General features: G+C 45.2%; 2 protein-coding genes and 1 long non-coding RNA gene across 3 annotated transcripts in view; 2 read left to right on the top strand and 1 right to left on the bottom strand.

Annotated features, from left to right (window-relative positions):
• Nucleotides 1-546: 546 nt before the first annotated feature.
• Nucleotides 547-8,731, top strand: LOC127474010 (C-terminal-binding protein 2). Its single transcript, XM_051794302.1, has 9 exons — nt 547-709; nt 1,345-1,499; nt 1,591-1,735; nt 4,147-4,353; nt 4,959-5,173; nt 5,958-6,088; nt 6,257-6,384; nt 6,933-7,053; nt 8,094-8,731. The coding sequence occupies exons 1-9, from the start codon at nt 661-663 to the stop codon at nt 8,263-8,265; spliced, it is 1,323 nt and encodes a 440-aa protein (XP_051650262.1). The 5' UTR covers nt 547-660; the 3' UTR covers nt 8,266-8,731.
• A 1,727-nt stretch (nt 8,732-10,458) lies between these two features.
• On the bottom strand, nt 10,459-13,302 carry LOC127474017 (uncharacterized). Its single transcript, XR_007905648.1, has 2 exons — nt 12,745-13,302; nt 10,459-12,138 (listed from the first exon to the last, which is right to left on the bottom strand). It is a non-coding gene; the product is annotated as an uncharacterized LOC127474017 (long non-coding RNA).
• Nucleotides 13,303-13,529: 227 nt separating this feature from the next.
• The window catches only part of KDM3B (lysine demethylase 3B), a 46,347-nt gene continuing 38,528 nt past the window's right edge, over nt 13,530-21,348 (top strand). The window contains exon 1 of the mRNA XM_051794295.1: nt 13,530-13,828. Within this exon, the coding sequence (XP_051650255.1) occupies nt 13,658-13,828 (171 nt within the window). The 5' untranslated portion in view covers nt 13,530-13,657. The remainder of the gene's footprint in view (nt 13,829-21,348) is intronic.

The following is a 21,348-nucleotide window of genomic DNA, read 5'->3' as shown; positions in this document are numbered from 1 at the left end:
CCATTATCACCGTGTTATCTTTTGCCCACCAAACCCCAGGGCAGAGCAGGAAGAAGCCGCACAGGTTTGTTAAAACATGCTATGGCGTATCTGAATGGAATGTGGGGGGTATGGAAGAAAAGGGCTGAGTAAGAGTAGATCAATTGTATGGACATCAATCGGGTACCAGGAAATTTTGTGTAATAAACAGCTTGAATTTGTTATTCAATAAACTGTTCAGCACTTGCTTGGTGATGTCCCTCCCCCTGTCCTTGTGGGGATTCGTGCAGTGGATTCTCGGGGTGATCGAGTATCGCGGCGCTGACCCAGCCCCGGGAGCACGGCACAGGGGCTGCAAAGGGGCCGCGCACAGGCAGAGCTGCTTGGAACAGCTCCCCGTAGGGAGCTTCCCGGGAAGACCTGAAGCTACATCCCAGGATCCTCCCTGGGCTCCCTCCGCGCAGCTCCGGAGCCGGCCGTGACCCGCGAGTGCCGGGCACGGAGCGCCCGCCCCGCCCCGCCCCGCCCCGCCGCGCGGTCCGGAAGCGGAAGTGGCGCTGCCCCGGTGCCGGCGGGGCCGGCCCGGCCCTTCCGCTTCCCCCCGGCGCGGCGCGGGCGGCGGTGACGGGTCCCGCTCCCGGTCCCTGCGCGGCGCCGAGGGCGGCGCGTCCCGCCCGGCCCATGGACCGGCACAAAGTGAAGCGGCAGCGGCTGGACCGGATCTGCGAAGGTGAGGCGGGGCGGGCGGCCCCGGGCAGCGGCGGGGGAGGCACCGGCCCTGCCCGGGCCCCGCCGCCCGCGGGGGCTGCTGCGGCCTGCGAGAAAGGGGCGGGTGCCAGTGAGCATCGCAGGGCCCGAGAACGTACGAGTTCTGCTCCGTCAAGGAGGAAACAGTATCTGGGCTGCGATGGAGGGGTGGGCACGGTAATGGGGAGGCCTGAAGCGACTTTGTAACTCGTTTCAGGAGCCTGGAGTAAGATAATGCGCTTCTGAGTAGAGCACCTCTATTATCTCATTATTGATAAAACATACTTTATTTTCCTTTATTTAGTGGTGGCAGAGGTGGTTGTATTTTTTACCAGCTTTTTTCCCTGTGTTTGCCTAAGGAGTCTTTCTGCTGTGCCTTTTGCAACCGGACGTGCCTATCTCGTATTGGCTTTTTAGCCGCCGGTGCGCTTGTAACAAACGTGGGTAGAGCCCTCCCCCAAATCTTGGTTCGCGAAGCCTAGCCACGATGTTTCCTATTTATGTCTTTTGCTTTGCCTATTGTGTTTCTAAATATTATTAGTGACTTACTGGACTAGCAAAGGAGGGTTCCTGAATTCCTGTCTTGTATGTAATCACTCCTGCTGACTTTCCTAATAGGCATACGGCCTCCTATTGTGAATGGTCCAATGCCAGCACGGCCACTGGTTGCACTCCTGGATGGACGAGATTGCACTGTGGAGATGCCCATCTTGAAGGACGTAGCTACAGTGGCATTTTGTGATGCTCAGTCAACTCAGGAAATCCACGAAAAGGTGGGCAAGAAAACATGCAAGTATTCAGAAGAACAGCTCTGCCTCCTAGGTAACCAAACCAGATATTGATGTGGACTGGTTTTTGTTATAGGTGCTGAATGAGGCAGTAGGAGCTCTGATGTATCACACCATTACCCTTTCTCGTCAGGATCTGGAGAAATTCAAAGCCCTCAGGGTCATTGTGCGTATTGGCAGTGGCTATGACAATGTTGACATCAAATCTGCTGCAGAATTAGGTATGACGGCACCAGTAGGTGTGTGTTGCAATCACAACTGAATGTGGAGTGGAACACTGCGTGTGTTTTTGTGCTTTATAGCTGAGTGCATTTAAAAACTTTTATGTGGAGATTTGGGGTTGCTCAGTATCAGGCATCTTGAGGAAGCTGACCAATATTGGGACTTGGAAGAAAGATTCTCAGCTCTCAGATTGCTCTGCTATAGATGTTGGTGTGTTTGTTGTTGTGAGGGATTCAGGAACCTGAATATGGGGTCTAAGTAACTTTTGGTGAGGCAACCTTGGGGTTTTTGTGAGTGTTCATCAAACTGATGTCTGAAAGCTGGCTGTAGATGCTGATGCAGGATAAACTCACTGTAAATACTTGATAAGTTTTCCTGTTAATTTTGTATCTGCAGGTAGGTTCTGATTCAAAACTTTATTAGTGATCCCTTTAGAGCCCTCGGCATGTGAAGAATCTCTGGACCAGGTGATAAAAAGGTGCTATATCTTAAACACATGGCAGTGAGACTTCTGGACCTTGTAGTCTCCAGGCTGAGATGGATCACTGAACTACCCTTCCCTTTCTTTTTCCGGTTTTTTCAATGTCAGGGATTTGAAACCTTCCTTAATGTAATGCAGGTCAGGTTTAGCTTAAATCAAGTATAGGTATTTGTATATAAAATTGACACAGGCATTACAGTGTTCAGATCTGTAAGAAGAGATGAATTGCAAATAAATGAAGAATGTGTATTTGGCTAGTGCTTGAACTGAGTCTAAAGAGCCTTCTCATCTGGATGATTCAAGGGAATAGTCTCAAGAGTTCCTGGCAAGGTCCCTGGCTTTCATCCAGCCTTTACATATTTGGGCTGAGTTTGGAACCTGATCTAGTCTCAGGTTTCTCTACTTGCAGTCACCATCCATATCTTGGATTCATTCAGATTCAGAGCTTTCTTGCACTCATTAACCCAAGGTGAAATGAGTCAAACTTCTTTCGCCATCAGGCTGTTGCTTGCCGCTTTTGCTTTGGAGCAATAGTATGATGACCCTTATGCATGGCCAGATGTGCTTTCCATGGACAATTAATGGTTATTTTCATGCTTAGCCAGGCCCTTTAATTCATTCTGAGGTGAGATACTGTTCCTTGTGTGTTCTGAATCTTCAGACCAAAGGGCTGTTGTGTGTGTTTGCATTTTCTTACATTAGGCATAATATTGCAGGTTAAGACAAATTTGTGTCTGGCTGTGTGACAGATGGATGCACAGGGCTTGTTTAGAGTTGAGTGAGATGGTAACCAGTGAGATTAAGAGAAGTTGGGGTTTCCTGTCACCTCTCCTCACGTCCTCCAGGTTGTCTGTGTGGCATTATGGCACAACTGGAAATGATTTGATAGAGAGGAGTCAAATATCTGGGATTGTCTGTGGCCATTGCTCTTGCAGTTCTCATGGGAAAGCATGGTCTGGGTTAAGTGAAATGTCTCCTCTGAATAGGCTTACAAAACAGTGATGCCTTCAACCATTGCCTAGATTTTACTCCTAGTTTTTAGCTGGGTGGTGGTCTTTTGAGGCAGAAGAGTTGCCTTGGTTTGACAAGTGGCTGAGGTAATGTTTGGGAAGAGACCATTTTCTCATCTGGTCATTATTTTTATTTCTTGGCTGGTTTGTTGAAGGGTAGCAGCAGTGAAGTGCTATTTTGCCAGCCCTCCTCCTTCCTTTTTTTTTTTTAAAGTAAATAGACTGCTCAGGAATGACCAGAATTTGATACAGTGTTCCATCTTTCCCTTTTCTGACACTAATTTATGCTTCTAGGACTTCAACTCATTTGCATTACTAATTTACCTGATACTTCTAGCCATGGGTTTTATGGTCCTTGTGGTTGTATGTTATTCTAGAGTAGTGTTGTATTGTTATTTTTAAGCATAACTTCAAATGAATAGAGAGGCTCCTGTGGCTTCTCTCTGCATATAATGAGTTAGTTACTTATTGTAAGTAAGGCTGATGCTTGCAGTGAGCATCTGGACTGTGATGCATGAAGGAGCTCAGCCATCTGTCTTAGTTCTACAGTCTGCCAATTAATCTGTCAGGGGTATCTGTGGACAGAGTGCATCTTTTTGAATGCAGGTCTCCTAAAAGTCAGTTTCTTGCATCACTTATATGACCCAGTTTTCTCATTTTGACCTGTTTGGGCTTTCTTTTCTGGTGAGTGTGTCAATCAAGTGGATATTTAAAAGGAAGGAGTGGTGTTTCCTGGGGGATTGAAAAGCTGGTTGGTCACATCTGTGTTGTTGTAGAATGAGCTTCTGAAATGAATCCCATGTTTCTCAGCAGTAGTTCCGGAGAACTGAATTATCTTTCAGGATTTGTGCCTAAAGAGCTTTATGTTGGTTCAGCATTGTGATGCTAAAAATCTTATATGACCTCTATGGCTTTGTAGGCATTGCAGTTTGCAACATCCCTTCCTCCTCAGTAGAGGAGACTGCTGACTCCACCCTCTGCCACATCTTGAACCTCTATCGCCGAGTCACTTGGCTCCACCAGGCTCTGCGGGAGGGGAACCGAGCCTCGAGTGTCGAACAGATTCGAGAGGTGGCTGGAGGCGCTGTGCGTATCCGTGGGGAGACTTTGGGCATCATTGGACTGGGTAAGTCATGGCCATTGTTACACTGAAAAGAGAACTCTGGAAATTTTTGGGAACCTAAGAGTGAAAAAAGCGATAATTTTACAGCTGTTCTTTGTGAAACACACTGACTCCTAAGGAATGCTAGTGCCCTATTCTGTCATGCTGGATATCTTCAAGAGTTGGGTGTGTGGCATGGGATTGGGGATTCTTTTTTTGATTTCAAGTGGTTAGAATTGGAACATTCATACAGCTCTTCTTGGTGACTGTTTCCCTGTGTGCTGGGCTTTGTATCAGTACAAAGCCTCCTGAAAGCTACCAATTCCTTCTCTAAGTTCTTGTAGTCAGATTATTACTGCCTCTGACTCAGGGTCCAGATTTGATTTGGAAACAGAGCTCCTTCTAGACTAAGCTCTGTCTATTGCATGGGGAAAGACTAGAATTAGCCACATAGGATCAGCACTGAATAGCCTCCTCCGGATCCCTATGGCAATCCTGGGGGTTTCCAGGGCTGCAGTACCTTGGGCCCTGGCAGTAAACTCCAGTGTAGGCTCCCAGTCTACCTCAGTATCTTGTCTTTAAAGTTTGTTTTACCTTTCCTTGATGATTGTGGGTTTTCTTTTGTGAAGGCCGAGTTGGACAGGCAGTGGCTCTGCGAGCCAAGTCCTTTGGCTTCAACGTGATTTTCTATGATCCCTATCTGCCGGATGGAGTGGAGCGATCCTTGGGTTTACAACGAGTAGGAACCCTGCAGGATCTACTAATGCACAGCGATTGCATCACATTGCACTGCAGCCTGAATGAACATAACCATCACCTCATCAATGACTTCACTATTAAACAGGTGCAGCAGGAGCTTGATTTCCCCCACAGAGCGCTGTGGAAATGAATGCAAACAGAAACTGCTGCTTTCACAGAGGCTGAGAGCGTGTGAATCCTGCTGCCTCTGTTGTGTGCCTCCTGCTGCCTTGGGAGGCTGGGAGCGTGTGGATCCGGGTGCCTGTGCTTTGTGCTGTGTAGAATTTCATGTTAAGAGAAGAACAGGATTGGCTCTTCTTGCCAAGTAATATCATTTATAAAGAATATTTTGGGTGATTCAGTAATTTCAGATTATCTTTAAAATGTGTAATTTACTGTGCTGGTTAGAGCCAGAAGTGGTGTGGCTGGGACTGTGTACCTTTTTTTGTACACAACTCTGCCAAAACTTCTCTGCCCAAGCCCACTGCAAAGTCAGTCTCGGGCTATACTCCACTAGTATATGAATGCTTTCCAGTGCTTTTATGAGAGACATCTGGATGTTGTAGTCCAGTTTTGTATAGCTGGATAATTGATTCATGTCCTCTTTCTTTTTTAATGTAGTAGGATGAATATGGAGTGCAGAACTTGAGAGTTCCACTTTTGCCCTTGGTGTCTTGTGGTTTTGTTTGTTCATTTTTAAAGCAAATTTCTCAAGCATTGCTTGCAGGCATTTCCCCTGTGGTTAGCTTTGCAGTGAGAGCACTCCTAATTCCTGCAGGCCTCATCTAATCACTGCAGACTCCTGCTCATTTCCAGTAGACTTCCCAAGATTCACTTAGCTTCCATGAAAAGTCTCATTCTCAATGCACTTAATATTTTTCTTCTTCCAGATGCGTCAGGGCTGCTTCTTAGTGAACACAGCCCGGGGAGGGCTGGTAGATGAGAAAGCCTTAGCACAAGCCTTGAAAGAGGGGAGAATCAGAGGAACAGCATTGGATGTGCATGAGTCTGAGCCTTTCAGGTAACACTGTACCTGCATGCCTGCTGCTGTCTGGTGATTCACATCACCTAAGCTGGATGATTCTTTTGGGTTTTTTTGTTATTGGGTTACAGTGATGCCCAAGACGACAGATGGGGTTATCACTTCTGGAGAGAAAATACTCTTTTTTTTTTTTGTTTCCTCCCTCAGTTTTGCTCAGGGGCCCTTAAAAGATGCACCCAATGTTATCTGCACCCCTCACACTGCCTGGTACAGTGAACAGGCTTCCATTGAATCCAGAGAAGATGCAGCTAAAGAGATCCGCAGAGCTATTACAGGTAATGAAGGAGATTGTGTGCTCTGCAGCTGCTGCTGAATTAGTGTTCTTTTAGTTCCCTGCAAGGATTATGCTGCTTGTTCTGAAAACTTGGACTCAGTAACTGGTTTCTGGAATTGGTGTGTAAGTTCATAATTGTATCTTTGCCTTCTGAGAATCTTGTACCTAATGCTGGAATGGCTCTTTCTTTCCCTGGGGAAGCCTTTTAACTACATCTTCCAAATCCTTTGCAGTAATTCCTTTGACAGTTAGACTGTTTTTCCTGAAGTAGTACGTGTTGTCTCTTGAAAGGGCGAGGCTTAGCAAGTGCAGGTTGTGGTCAATAATTTTCCCAAGACCACAGAAGTGGGAAGGAAGGATCAATTTCTTGTCTTCTCCAGAGACCAGGTGCTCAGAGGAGAGTCTCCCCTGCCCACTGTTATCCTGTGGAGGTAGATGAAAAAGATGTTGCACATTTCCTTTCTGCTCTCCTTTGTAAATGCTGCAGGGAACAAGCTCCCCCCTACCTGTGTCCTGGTTTTTTTTTTGTCATTCTTGGTGCTCTTGCAGGTCACATACCCGATGCTTTGAGGAACTGTGTTAATAAGGAGTACTTGCTGTTAGCAGCTCAGTGGTCCAGTATTGATCCTGCAACTGTCCACCCAGAACTCAATGGAGCTGCAGCTTACAGGTGAGCTATGTAGGTTGGCCAGGCATATCTTCCTGCTGAAGTAGGCCAACATCCCTCTGTGGGTTTGAGAAGTACTTGTACCTGCAAGCAGGTATGTCTGTGTTCCTACATACTCTGTATATGAGCTCTTAACAGCAGCTCTTCTAAACCTGTACTAGGATTTAACACATACTTGGTCATATTTAGGTCCAGCTGCATACTAGTCAATTTTTGCAAATCCTTGCAAGACCTGCCCAAGAGATATCTTAATATAAGAAAGTCTGCTGGATGCCCCCCAGAAAGGCATGGAACTTAACATTTAGAAATTGTGCATATCATTAGGGCTGTATAAACAAAGGACAGTTCTTGCCTGTAGCCCAAATGTGGACTATTATTGAGATATTGTCCAGTGGATTTTGTTCAGTGGTCTAAATATAGTGTATTTCAGTTTGTTTATCTGTTACAGACCTGCCAAGTGATTGTGGGCAGGCTGCTTCCCTTCTGTTTTTCTCCCATCTGCAAAGTAGGTAATATATCCTTCCCTTCTATGAGATCTACAGAGGTTCAGATATATTTATGAAGGCGGCACAGGGAGGCAGAATGGAAGTAATGGAAAAATAGTTCATTAGAAATTCATGAGTGTTGCTCTCCTGTTTTTCATCTTGCATCTAGCTGTTTTTTTAGTTCAGCTCCTTACTTTTTCTGTCATGGAGCCCAGTGAAGGATAACTGCAGCTTACGTTCCTCCTGCTGATGGGGAGGGAATTCCCAGCCCTCCAGGTGCCTTCATACAGTGCCTCACGCTGTTTTCCACTGGAGATAAACTTTGTACCTTTATCCAAATGCTTAGTATGTGACCTGAGACTATCTCTGTGAACAGGTGTCATTTGGCATTAGGATATCACTGCTACTCTTCAGCTCTGGAGACTTTTCCTGTGTTCTATCTCGGAGAATTTTTTAGAAAGAGGGATTTGTATTCAGCAGTTGTCTGAGGGCACAGCTCCTTTCTCCTTGAATAACTGTTGGACAAGCTTGTAACTTCTATGTTTCTATTGGTTTTAGGTTTCCTCCAGGAGTAGTGGGAGTAGCCACCCCTGGGCTACCAGAACCACCAGTAGTGGAAGGGATTGTAGCTCATGGGATTCCTCCTGTTTCTCACTCTGCACCACGTACCCCTTCCCCAGGAGAGACGAGCAAACTGGATGCAGACAGAGAGATTCCTGCTGACCAATAGCAGCGTCTTTCTCTCCTCTCCTTTGGCAGCAGAAAAAAGTAGGAGGTAATCTCCTCCTAGGACCTTCTTTAACACCCTACAGAGACTGTTTCCTGTTCATATGGGACGGGAGAATGCATTTCATTACCGACAAACTTTAGTTCTTGCCTTTTTGTAACCCTTTAGTTATAATCTCTCAATGAATCTTTCTCCTTCTCTGGGGCATGGCAGCAGTGACCTTGCCTCCCCTTGGCTTAATGAATGAGTTTTCCCATATATCTGCTTCAGTTGTCTGTGACAGGGAGCTGTCCTTGTGCACTCGAAAATAGAAGTGAAGCCGCCTGATCAGGGGTGGTCCTCAGTGTTCCTGACACCAGACTTCAGTGCACACTTTTCAGTTGTGACTTGTAGCTTTAACTTAATTTGGCTGAACCTCTCTTAAGTGTAGCCATTGGAATATTAGAAAAAATACTAGTGAATTGGAGAAGTTGTGACTACTGTCTTCATTATGCCCTTGATAGAATGCAGCCTAGGCTAAGCTCTGTGTGTTACTTTGCTTGTTTTAATTAATGCTTCCTGTGAGAAGAGACGTAGTGCAAGTACTGCTAGTTCTTGACCATACAAAATTTTCTCTATGCAGTTCTAGGCCTGAAGTTAAAAGTAACAGTCTCAAAGCCAGCCTTGTAAATAATTTGGAAGGGATTAAAATGTCATCAAATGTGTTCTGGTGGCCACCGTGTTGGTGAGGCTTCAGAATAGTTCACCCTGGAGTGTGTAACTTGGAGAAGGCAGGAGAATGCAGAAATGGGAAAAGCTTGCCCTGAGAGACAGCAAGTAGCAATAATGTGCAGCTGCAGTTGCTGGTTCCTCACACACAAGTACCTCACAGTCTGTGGCAGTGTTTATCCACAAGGTATCCATCATGCTGGGATTCTAAACTTTATGCTACAGGTTTTTTTTTTCTTTTTGCATAACTGCATCAGCTAGAGGTGACATCCCACTTGTCTGTGCTGATGGAGAAGACTTTTGACAGTCAGGAAAAGGTTTTTCACCCAGAGGGTGACTGAGCACTGGAAAAGGCTCCCCAGGGAAGCAGGGGCAGCACCAAGCCTGTCTGAGTTCAAGAAGCGTTCGGCCAACGCTGTCAGGCACTTGGTGGGATTCTTGGGGTCTCCTGCACACAGCCAGGAGTTGGACTGATTCTGATGGGTGCCCTCCAGCTCAGCGTATTCCATGATTCTCTGATATCCTGCATCTCTATGGCAGGGCAGGGCATGGCCAGACAGCGGTTTGTTTTACAGAAATAAGCTTTGTGATACTAAAGGAGAATGAACACTCTCAGCTTTTCACCTGAAGCCAAGGCAGGATTGTTGCTGACAAGTCTTTTCCAGTTCACAAATGACTGAATATGAACTGCTTCTTTGTGGGGTGTGGAATCTTCAGAAAAAGAGGTTCCACGGGACAAAATTTTTCTTTAATTCCAAATCTTCTTTTAATTTCATATTGTTACACTTTAGTTACAGGCTTTAAATTTCATCATGTTACACTTTAGTTACAGGCTTTCTGTGCACAAGATGTAACAATTTCTGATTGATTTGTTCATGTTGATATATAAAGTAGGTGCTATATGGGAGGCAAAACCCTATGTGTGGGTTTCTCAGCCTCCCTTGATTCTTCTCTCTGTTGTGTGTCTGTGACTGGAAGCTGAACAGATGGGAACAGACTGGAAAAACAACTTGAAGTATGAGGATGAAAATCCTGTTTAGGCTGTTGAGTTTGGGAAGGTGAGGAAAGCTTTCGGAATCAGTAAGTTTTCAGATTTTTTTCCTGGTTTTAAATTTTTCTCCAACACTGCCTTCTATATACTGGCTTACTACTAATACAGTGAAGTGATTCTTTCCTTTCTCCTCCACCCCCTCACTCCCCCCAGCAATTCAAGAAAGGAAAATAGTCAAAAAGTAAACTTCAGGTGTTTTCTTACAGATTTTACACTTTAACTGTTTAGCATTAGTGAGATGATATTAGTTTTCTAGTGCTGAGTGTCTTTTTTTGATAAGGTATTTGTCTCAGTGAAGGTTCATGGCTTCTGTGTTTTCGTGGATGATGCTGATTCTACTTAAAATTCATATACCTCCTTGGCTGCTCAGGTTTAGCAGATCAGACTGGGACTGGTGGTAGGCACAAGTTACAGGAGAACTTTTTCTGAACAAAAGCCTAGAGCTCAGAAGCCCATTGATTGCAGATGTACCTAAAATAACCAGCAGCACTTTCCTGAATTCTCTAATCTCAAGGAAATCTAGATTTCACAAGCTGCTGGCTCAGAAAACCTTCTGACAGGCAGGTGTGGAAAAGTTTTCAGAGAGCTCATCTTCTGTCTATTACCACATTAGGGAAGCAGTCTGTCAATAACTACTCTTACTTGCTGCTGAAAATTCCTGCCCTGCTTAGGGGTTCAGGTCTGAAATTTATTTTGTGGTAAGGGGCTTCTAATGATGAGCTCTGAGGATCAGAGTACATTGACCTTGTCTTTTCTAGAGCACAATGCAAGATAGATTTATTTTTTTAAAAGAGGCAATTTATTTTTTTTTTTCTTAACTGCAGGTATCTCTGTAGACCAGTCAAATAACTGAGCAGAGGAAGAGTAGAAAGATCTCATTTGGGGGACACTTGAGTTTCTCAGTTCTTATTTGTGGTGGCTAGATACACTGGTGACTAGTAAGCGTAGGAATTAAATAATTGATGTTATAAGGAATATTTCCAGTTATGGGTACTAAGGAGTTGAAGCTGACAGCACTGATAGTGGCTCTGTTCTGTCCAACAACTTGTGATTGGTTTTGAAGGCAATTTTCCCCTTGATTAAAGCCACAGCAGAAAATGTTGATGTAAAACTGAACAGAACTCTTATCCTGTCCTCAAAAAAGGACTCTCTTTGCGCTTATAGGATTACTCTGCCTGTTTGCCATTTGTACCTCTGCTGACAGCCTGAACCTATTATCACCAGACAAAGGCTGTTCTGAACGGAGAGCTCAAAGAAAAATTTACCAGTACTAAAGCACCCTGAGGTCTTCTCCTTTCCCTGAGTGCCAAGTGCTTTGTTAGCACTTTCTGCTGTGTGATACACTGACTTGCAGCTCCCCCTCCCAAGCTTAGTGCAGTATACAGAAGTGGAATGATTTTTTTTTTTAATGCCTTCCTTCAGAACTAGTGCAGAGCTTTAATCCCAAAGAACAGAAGTCTCCCAGGGTGAGGCAGGAGTGCCCTAGCTGCACTAATCTGCTTACAGGAGGTGCTCACACTGTCCCAAGGTACATTCTGTTTGTCAGGGTCACTGCTGCTGACCAGCTTTTTTTATAGAGGACTCAGAGTTTCAGAAATATATTTTTGTAGACAATGACTAAACTGTGAAACATTGAAATAAAGCATGTAAAGAAAAACTTACAGCACTGTCCTCTGTACAGATGTTTTTCTCACTTCAGTTCTCTCCTGACTCATAAGAAAATGTTTGATTACTTCTTGGATATATTTTAATAAAATTCTCCAAAGAACACGGCTGCTGTCTATGGAAGGGGTGGCCTTAGGTACGATATTGAAGGGGAGGGTTGAGAACCTGTACAGGTGAGCGTCTGCATCAGTCCTGCTTTTCCCAAATAAGAGAAACCACACAGTTGGTCCCTGGATCAGCCACTCTGGCAAATTACTTTCTTTGGATTCTGGAGCACTGACCATCAGTCAAGGCCGGGAAGGGTACAGACTGGAGAAGCAGGCATCTTCAGTGCTTAAGGGACACTTTTGGATGGCACCTGATGGTTACTTACCTGACTTCTCACGAGTTGGAATTGTACTGGTTTAGCAGCCCTTGAAGTGTGTAATTTAACAGCAGTACCTGTCTTCACCCTTTTACAGTAAAATAGTATTTGAAATTAACACACAGAATTAAGCCACGAAACTTAAGTTTTCTAACTGCAATAGAAGTTGGTGCAACAGAATTAGCAATTAACATAGAAAAGTTGTTAAGTATTTCATAAGTTGAAGTTAATTCATGCTTTATGGCCTATGCTCCCTGGGTCCATCATTAATGACAGTTAAGAACCCCCTGGTGGATTTTATCACTGTTGGTCTAACTGATGTGTGCCTTTTGAATACCCACCACCGTGCTCAGGAGATGGGAAATGCTGGCCTGCTTTATCATGGCAATGTGAGTCTGAGCTGGTGGAATGGGAGGGGGATATAGGACCACTTGGAATCTTTCACACGATGGTACTATTTCTGCACAAACAGAAACAGATGTAAAACCCATCGTTTTTCCAGCTGTGGGATTCTGAAGTATTTTGTGGTGGTTCATGTTGAAAAGGGGCAAGTTTAGGGCAATGTACTATGCTGCATGAGAACTGTTCAAATTTACCAGTTCCTCGTGACAGCTGAATTCATTAAGATTTTGTATCTTAATCACTCCCTAAATACATGCCTTTCCAAAATCTGCCTCACGGGAAAGCAACGCACCCGGCACAGTGCAGTTCCTCATGCCAGCCGTAGGATCCAGCCTCAGACGCGGGCACTGGTTCTTCTCTGGGTTTACCTCGAAATTTAGGTTAAAGCTCCTTAATTTCTTCGATAACTCCAGGTTTTGAACTTGGCGTTCGTGAGAGGCCCTGCCGCAGGAAGGCTCCTGCCCGATGACCGGCTGTCTCGGGTTCCCCCTCCCAGCAGCCCCTCACACCGCCCCGGTTCCCGTCCCGGTCTCGTCCCTCACACCGTTCCGCTTCTCTGTCCCGTTTCCCTGTCGCGGAGTCCCCTCGCACCGACCCGTTTCCTGCCCCGGTTCTCCTCACACCGCCCCGATCCCTATCCCGTCTCCCTGTCCCATTCCCCCGTCCCGGATCGCCTCACGCCGGCCTGTTTCCCTATCCCGTTTCCCTATCCCGGTTCTCCTCGCACCGCCTCGTTCCCTGTCCCGGTTCTCCTCACACCGCCCTGGCCCCTGTCCCCGTTCCCGTCCCGGTTCCCCCGTCACACCGTGCCTGTTCTCTGCCCCAGTTCCCCTCTCACAGCCCGGTCCCTACCCCGTTCCCCCGCCTGTTCCCCTCACATCGCCCGGCACTGTCTCGGCCCCTGTCCCGTTCCCCCCCCGCTCCCCTCACGCCTCCGGTCCCTATCCCGGCCCCTGTCCCGTTCCCCCCCCGCTCCCCTCACGCCTCCGGTCCCTATCCCGGCCCCTGTCCCGTTCCCCCCCCGCTCCCCTCACGCCGCCGGTCCCGCCCGTCCCGCGCGGGGCGCTGTGGGGCCGGGCGGCCGGCGCGGTGCACGCCGGGACGGCGGCGGGCGGCGCTCGGGCCCAGCGCGGGGCAGGAGCCTCTCGGTGTCTCGGGCGGCGGCGGCCGGAGCGCTCGGGCGGCGGCGGCTCTGCCCAGCGGGGATGGCGGACGCGGCGGCCTCCCCCGTGGGGAAGCGGCTCCTGCTGCTGCTGGCGGCGGGGCCGGGCGAGGGCGAAGCGGCGGGGCCGGAGCCGGGGCCTGCGCTGCCCGCGCGGGCCTGGCGGAGCGGCACCGTGCGGGCCATGAGCGGAGCGGTGCCGCAGGACCTGGCGGTGAGGCCCGGGCGGGGCGGGGGGGGGCGCGGGTCGGGGCTCCCGCGAGTGCCGGGCCGGGGGCGGGCGGTGCCGGCGGCCCGAGCCCTCCGTGCGGCGCCGGACGCGCTCCGGGACGGGCAGCGCCGGGCACGGCCTGCGGCGAGAGCGGCCCGGCAGGTGTGCGAGGGGTCCGGCAGCGCCGGGCCGGGGGCTGGAACTTACACGTGAGACAGACGCGTCCGGGACAGGGATGCTGAGCTGTGCGTAACCTCTCAAGTGTTGGGGTTTGGGTTTGCTTATTTTGGTTTGGTTTGTTTTTTTTACCCCCTCCGGGAAGATGTTAAATATTCTTGATAAGCCTAAATGGTGTTTGAAAATATACACTGAGGGCATAATCTTGGTTGAGGATCATCAGCTTAATTCTGTCTCAGGCTGTGGGAATTTGGGCTTTGTATACTGTGTTTAAACACTCTTTAGCATTTCTTTGGTGTATTTCTAGTATGGCTCAGTGCAACGCTTGGGTGGAGATCCCTAAAAAGAGCTTTTGAGAGGTATTGGTATCTTGAAACGTGCTGTTTCCCTTTGCCCGTGTGAGTTCTGTAAGTGACGGTGTGCTTCGGAGGGCTGAACAATGACCCCCGGTAGGGGAAACGAAGTTCTGTGTTTGTGAAGAGTTCTAGTTCTCTTTATGATTGGCTTTTTTAAATATCAGAAATTAGTTGTTACGATAAGTTCTTCGGGCTTCTTTACAGACTTCCAACTTTGAGAAGTTTCCTTGACATCCTGCAGTCTTGGTGCTGCTTTGTTTGGCCTTGCTCTAGGGCTGCACCCAGGGCTGTCAGCAGGAAGCAGTGCTGGGTTTGACTTTGCAAAGGGGGCCCAGCACCCTGTGTCTGCAGTTGGGAGCTGTGGTGGTGTGCTCCAGCTTCTGCTCTACCTGTTTAAGGAGGAGGAAGGAAAAACCTGTGCAGAAAGGGGTTTTTGAAAATGTGACAACTGTTTGAGACTGTCTGAATTGTGAAAATGTATAGGGGCTAAGACCCAGCTGGAGAGCTGCTCTTGTACTCTTGTAGCAGACTGCATTGGACATGTGTGTCATCAGTGCTCTTGCATTATGGAGTCATCCACTGCAAATATGAGTATGATAGAACGAATTTTCCATGTGCCTGATCTTAATTACTATTTTGGTGGAAGGACTGGTGAAGTGTTGCTTTTTTTTGTTTGGAGGTTTTTTTGTTTATTGGTTTGGTTTGGTTTTGTTGAGAATCTCTGCTCAGTAAAAGGTAGTCACTTGTTTCCTGGTTAGTCATTGCTGTCCAGCCATGTGGCACCTGTTAGACTGCCTTCACAAAGTAAAAATCAACTTCTCTATTTGACAGATAGCTTGGGAAGAATAGGGTTTTTTTGATGTGTGAATGCATTACCTTCATTGAGCACTGCAGTTCTCTCCTCAGCTCCTTTCATCAATAACCTCCCACTTAGCACAGTTCCAGTGGTGCAGCTGTCTCTATAGTCCCGAAATCTGTATCAGAACTCTAAAATGTGAACTGTGTAGAATACTTGAGGCAGAATTTAGAGTAATGTGGAACATTTAGTGTTTTCAGGGACCCTTCCATGTGTAATGAACGCTGCTGTGACGATGCTAATGATGTACCATCAGAAAAAAAAATCCTTTTTAAACTCATTCTGTTAGAAGTGATGAGTTGGCACCAAGCAGTCAACCACTGCTTAGGAAATACTCATTTAAGGGAAAGTAATAATGTGACTAGGTGTGAAAAAGACTAGGAAAAACATCTTTTCTACTCTTTGGCTTGCTTAAGTCTGCACTTTCTCATAGTATCCTGAAAGAATGGTTTCAGTTACCTGTAATCTGATGTAGGGCTTTTAGAAATACAAAACTGCAGTTGAATATTTGCACATTTCTAAGGCAGAAAACTCAGGAGTAAACAAGGGATTTTTTTTTATGTCTTATCCAAGGATTTTTACTCTTTTATCCAAGGTTTTTTTATGTCTTATCCAAGGTTTCTTTATATCTTGAATTTTTATCTATTTCTTACAATAATCTGCACATAATTGAATATATTCTAAAGACATTTTTCCTTATATATGATATGTAGATTCTACAGTCTAACAAAAACATGTAATCTAAAGTGTTTTATTCGTAAGGGATTTAACTGAATAAAGTTGGTATTTAGAAATTATCTGGATTGTGGAATAAGCTTAATTTATTTCTGAAGTATCACAACCCTGAATTATTGTAATATTATTAATATTGTAATATTATTGTAAATATCAGGGTATTTCAACTAGTTTTTCTAACTAGGTCACATTGAGAAAAAACATCTTCCTGTCTGGAGGCTACATGTAGTAGATGAGGGATAGTGGAACCCTGCAAGACTGGATTTAGGGTTATGTGCCCTTAAGCAGGTTTTGGATGCTACCTGAGAGTCATTTGACAGTAGGGAAGCACATGGGAAAAATGTGCCTGTCCTGCCTGTTGGGCAGGTGTGTGGAGGTTCTTGCCTGTTGTGCACGTGTCTGCTGAAGAGTTTCAATTCTTTCTGGGACTGAATGGGGAACTTGTAGAGGCTTTCAAACTGTAGGGAAAGAGGCGTTTTCAGACTGGGATTCTGTGGAAGTGGTTCACAGCAAGCTGGGGTTGTGAGTCTGGGATATTCAGATTGCTTTCTGTGCCACTGTCCTCTTCATTTCCTTCTGTTCTGCAGAGGTGATCATGTCCCTGGATCATTGTCCCTCCCCTTGTATGTTTGTATGTCTTTGGGTATTGAAAGAGTACAAGAGAAGTGACCCCAGGCAGTGGTGTAGGCTTTGACTTACTCCCTAAGTGATGTCTCATATTGCTGCTGTTGAAAGCAGAATGCTGGGCTGGATGGGTATTGGTAAGACCAGTAGGCATATATTTAATGCTTCTTGTTGTAAAAGAGATTTTTAAGAACAAAGAGAATGTCGATTGTTTTTTCAAATACATCTTTACTTGCTTTGCAATTAAAATACAGTTCTGTGAAGGAGAACTGCAAAAGTAGTGGCTGTAGATTTTCTCTGCTTGTTCTGTGATACTTTACTGGTGGCCTAAATACACAGTACTGTGAATCCTTGTTATGGCACAGGTTGTCTTTTTTTCTGAAGACCTTTCTGTCTTCCCATGTGTGCAAGATAGACATCCACACTGAAAAATATGCATTCATGTGGTAAGGAATGTCTTCTGTAGTTCCACTGATGACTTCTCTCAGGGCTTGATAGGGTCATGAGATATTCTCTAACTGTTGTGCTACTGAAATGGAAGGAGCTGGGATGATATGGGGGGAATGGAATGGAATACCTCTACATTTGTAGCTTGTATAAGTTTATGTGATTTATAGAAGAAAAGATCTTGACTTCTTTGGCAGTGTAATTGCAGTAGAGGAAACTCACTGTGACTTGCAACAATGCTCAAAGGCTCTTAGCAGATCTGAGGTGGTTATCAAGGTATAGATGAGGAGTGGGGTCGAGGCTCAAGCTAAAGAGCCTTCCCAGTCCTGTGCCATCTCAGGTGTCCTGTGTTGTGCTCACTGAATAGTGAGGGAGGGCTGATGGTGGCTGTGGGAGGGACTGCTGGGACTGATCTCAGCACTGGTGTTATCAAGGCTGGCAGTAGGACTGGGAGGTGAAGGGCTGTTCCTCCAAAATGCAGGTAATGGAGAGGTAACTAACAAAATTTGTGTGGCAGTGGTTGAAAGAGGTTTATTAGCTGGTACATGTTTGGCTAAACCCCTTGCAGAGTTGTCCTTATGCAGCACTAGTTCCATGTCTGCTGAATACTTTCTCACCCTGCTGTCTTCCACGTTTCTGTTAATCTCTGAGAGACTCCACATTCCTGTCTTGTTGCTTTTTTCCCCCTCCACTGTACACGTGCAGGAGTTTCAGTTGTACTGCTTTATTCCCGGGAGTTATGGAAGTACCCTCTTCACTCACTGTGCCTGCATGGCTTTTATGCAGTGTTTCTGATATTTTAGGAAATGTCACACTACTGAACATGTGCTACACTGATCTGCATGTGTGCAGCAATTTCAATACATTTTAAATCTGTCTTGCACAAAGTAAGTATATTTGGGAAGTTTGTGGAGAAATATGGAAGCTCTAAAGAAAGTAAGCCCATGGGAGTCTGTGACCCCATGGTAACCTTGTGCTGGAGCAGGCTCCTGGCAGGACCTGCGGATCCATGGAGAGAGGAGGTTTAGTGGCTGGACTTGTGTCCCTGTGGGTGACAGTTTGTGAAGAACTGCAGCCTGTGGAAAGGACTCATGTTGGAGAAGATCATGGAGCACATGTGGAACATGTCTCCTGTGGGACAGAGCCCACACTGGAGCAAGGGAAGGACTGTAAAATAAGTCTTTGCTCATCTGGTAGTGGATGATCTGTAAAGCTCATTGGCTTGTAAGTATTGGATTGGCTTTGGAGGGTCAATCTCTCCTTCTGTGTGGTGTTTGTTGCAGCAGAAGCAAAGATTTCAGATTCCCCATTTCAGACAGTGAACCATGGTTATTTGACTTTGGAAAAGTGCAGCTCATATAGGCTTAATGCTTAAGTATTTTCAAGGAATCTCTTACTAGAGTTACCCATGTTCTTTATATTTAGTGGTAATTACATCAAGGTCTATTTATACTGACATGACAAATCATGTTCTTGTATGTTAAATTAATGGGAGTGTTCAGATCCAGCTCCTGAAAGTGAAGGCTGCAAAGTTACTGTGTCCTGGCAGAGTCTGTCTGCAGGAAGTTTATCACGTTTGCCTTTGGTTGCTGAATAGCTTTTTAATGTGGTCATAAAATACATGTGCTCATATAGTAACTTCTCTCAGTAATGTTAGGGTACTCTTTAGGTCATCTCCAGTTTCAATTGCTGACTACAGAACAACAACAAAACTCAGTTTTACCCCCACATAATTATTGTCCTGAGGTTGCTCTACCGGTGACCCCAAGTACTTGTGCAGTGCTTTATGCTTTTCCTGTGAAGCCACTGGTATTTGCATCTAATAATTTGTGCCACCTCCTTTTGCTTAGATGCTCTATCTAATCAAGATCAAACCCAACTTTTCAGTCAGTGGCAGGTTTATTTTCCTTTGTAGTTTCTAGGTATGTTTTATTTTGGAACGTTATCGATCGTGCTGTTCTGAGGTAGTGCTGCTGCCTTGCTGCCAGTGCAGCCCTTGTGAGTCCCTTTGGAGTATCTCACCTACACTAGATGGTGATGTTCCATTTGCTAAACATAATGGGAAATGCAAGTTTTCCTTGCAGTTTTTCCTTAGCAGACCGCGACACCATCTTTCTGAATTTCATGCTCGTGTTGGGTGTCCACCTTGTTCATTTTGACATTAATGATTGTATTCAGAGATGAATTCCATTTGTTAGAGTTACTTAGTATGTTAAGTGACAGGGAAGTGGATGAATCTGGAGAGAGACTGAGAGTTTCTGAGACATTCTTCTAAAGAACAGCATAATTTGCTACTTGCAAAGAACAGCTTTGGTTTCTTATTTTTGGGTTATTGAGACTGTGGCATTAAGTCCCAGGTTAAAGCTTTTCTTTGAGATTGGACTTCTTTTAAGTATAGTCCTGTGGTCTATCATCCCATAATCTAAAATAAATTCTTCAATTTATCTGATTTAATCTGTAAAACTTGGCATAAAAAGAGATGTATTACTTTACCAGTAATGTTTTTCAAGGAAGATGCCAGACTTGGAAAGCAAAGGAAAAAGAGTGAGTCAAACCAGAATTAGCAATTGAAATAGCAAATTTTCAGTGGCTGTGATTGCAAGAACTTACAAAAGCTCCTCAGGTTTTTCCTCTAGTCTGCATAAGCTACTGTTAGGCTTGAGACCAGGAATGAGTGTAAAGAAATTTGGTACATTTTATGCCAACTTTATCACTGACATTATTAATTATGTTGCAGTATTAATTCTGCTGCTCCAGTACTTGCCATTGTAATTTTCACCCTGCTTTTACCATTCCCTTTAGACTTCTGTAAATCTTAGCTTTCTTCATTTTCAGTGCATCACCATTTAATGCTTTGGATACTCAAGTTCAGGTTAGAGGCAGTAAGAGGAAGTGTCATATATAAACTGTGTAGTTAAAACTTTCTTTTAACTGTTCCCATTTATTGCCATTCTTTTTTCTTTGCAGCCTCTAACCCATCCCTCACCTGAAACTTATTCTAAGATTTGGTAAACAACTGCTATTGTCATAATAAACTAATGGTTATCAGGTTCCTTCTTCCTTATTTAAATACCAGTGTTGTATTTGCCACTTGCCAGTTATAAGGCAACAATTTTAAATTGTTTTCAAAGTCTGGGTATCCAAACTGTGATCTGAGGTGTTTCTTTTCCTTGAGAGTTCTGATCTAGAGATCCTCATGCTTTTTTTGCTGGTAATTGAGTTGCAGAATACTTGGGATTAAGAACATTATGTCTACAGTCCAAATAGCTGCAGAATGAAACAACAGTCAACAAAGATTGCTTTGCTGATATTTTCCTGAAGTTGGTTTTTATGATACTTTGGGATGCAGGGAGACCCTAGGCAAAGGTGCATTTTAGAAGTGGCACCAGCAAGCACAGTATTTAACAAAAATATATATATGTTTTCAAAACAAATTTGTTCTGTGAAACTCACACTTTTCAATAGCTCCAATAGCCAAGTATGTCAAGTTACTAATAGCAGGGAAAATTCAGAAATGTTAATTTTAGTATAAATCAAGGAAAAAAGGGGTCACTTTTTAAGCACAGGCCTGGGGAGTGGTGAATGAGTTCTCAGTATACAGAATAGGCTGGTGCTGCCTCAAAAGGCAGTCTGTCTCTGGCTGTGAGCAAGGAGGTGTCATATGGCAGGAAGTTCCCGTAGGAATGCAAACATTTTCTGAAATAAAGTTCCTCTTAAAAAGCAAAGCACAGTGATTAACATATTTGGCTCTGCCTGGTGTAAAATACACTGCAGTGACTGGATTCGTTTCGAAGTGGGAGGGGTGTTACAGGACTGCCTTGAGGTGGGGCTTGCATGAAGTGCCGCTGTGTCTGGTGCGTGCTGCTGGTTTGGATCTGGTTCCTTTGATAGACCCATGTTGGCTCTGCAGGCACAGGTTACCTGTGAGGTTGCAGATTGCTGTGAGGTTACTGTTAGATCCCAGATTTAACTTGAGAAGCGTTTGTTATCTGAGAGGGAGATACCAAGCACAGTCATTTTCGTGTTTGACATAAACCAAACTCGTTGAAATCAGCTCATCTCTCTCAAGTGTTCAGCTGCTCAGTGGTTAAAGTGGAAAAAAGTACCACAGCAGAGAAATTCTGCACTGCAGGAGAGACAATAGTCCAGTACTTCATGTTCCTGTTTTAATGTCTAAGAAAAAGCTTGTTGATGAAGACTTGAGTGGAAGAGTTTGGCCCGATGTTGTTATATAGTAGCTAGCTGCTATAAAAAAAAAGAAAGTAATTGCCGTTCCTATTTCTTGTGAGTGATGCTTCACCGGACCCTTAAATAAACAGCACAGAGGA

The sequence above is a fragment of the Manacus candei genome, unplaced genomic scaffold (assembly GCF_025592945.1).
Source record: "Manacus candei isolate 608988 ecotype Guabito, Panama unplaced genomic scaffold, ASM2559294v1 h1tg000037l, whole genome shotgun sequence".
NCBI lineage: Eukaryota > Metazoa > Chordata > Aves > Passeriformes > Pipridae > Manacus > Manacus candei.
Note: the sequence above shows the minus strand (reverse complement) of the source record. Positions and strands in the feature narration are given on the sequence as shown.

Excerpts from the sequence above, each read along its gene's own strand:
- LOC127474010 (XM_051794302.1), top strand. The coding sequence starts at position 661 with ATGGACCGGCACAAAGTGAAGCGGCAGCGGCTGGACCGGATCTGCGAA. Across the intron at positions 4,354-4,958 it reads TTTGGGCATCATTGGACTGG|GCCGAGTTGGACAGGCAGTG; the intron begins GTAAGTCATGGC and ends TCTTTTGTGAAG. Across the intron at positions 5,174-5,957 it reads ATGACTTCACTATTAAACAG|ATGCGTCAGGGCTGCTTCTT; the intron begins GTGCAGCAGGAG and ends TTCTTCTTCCAG.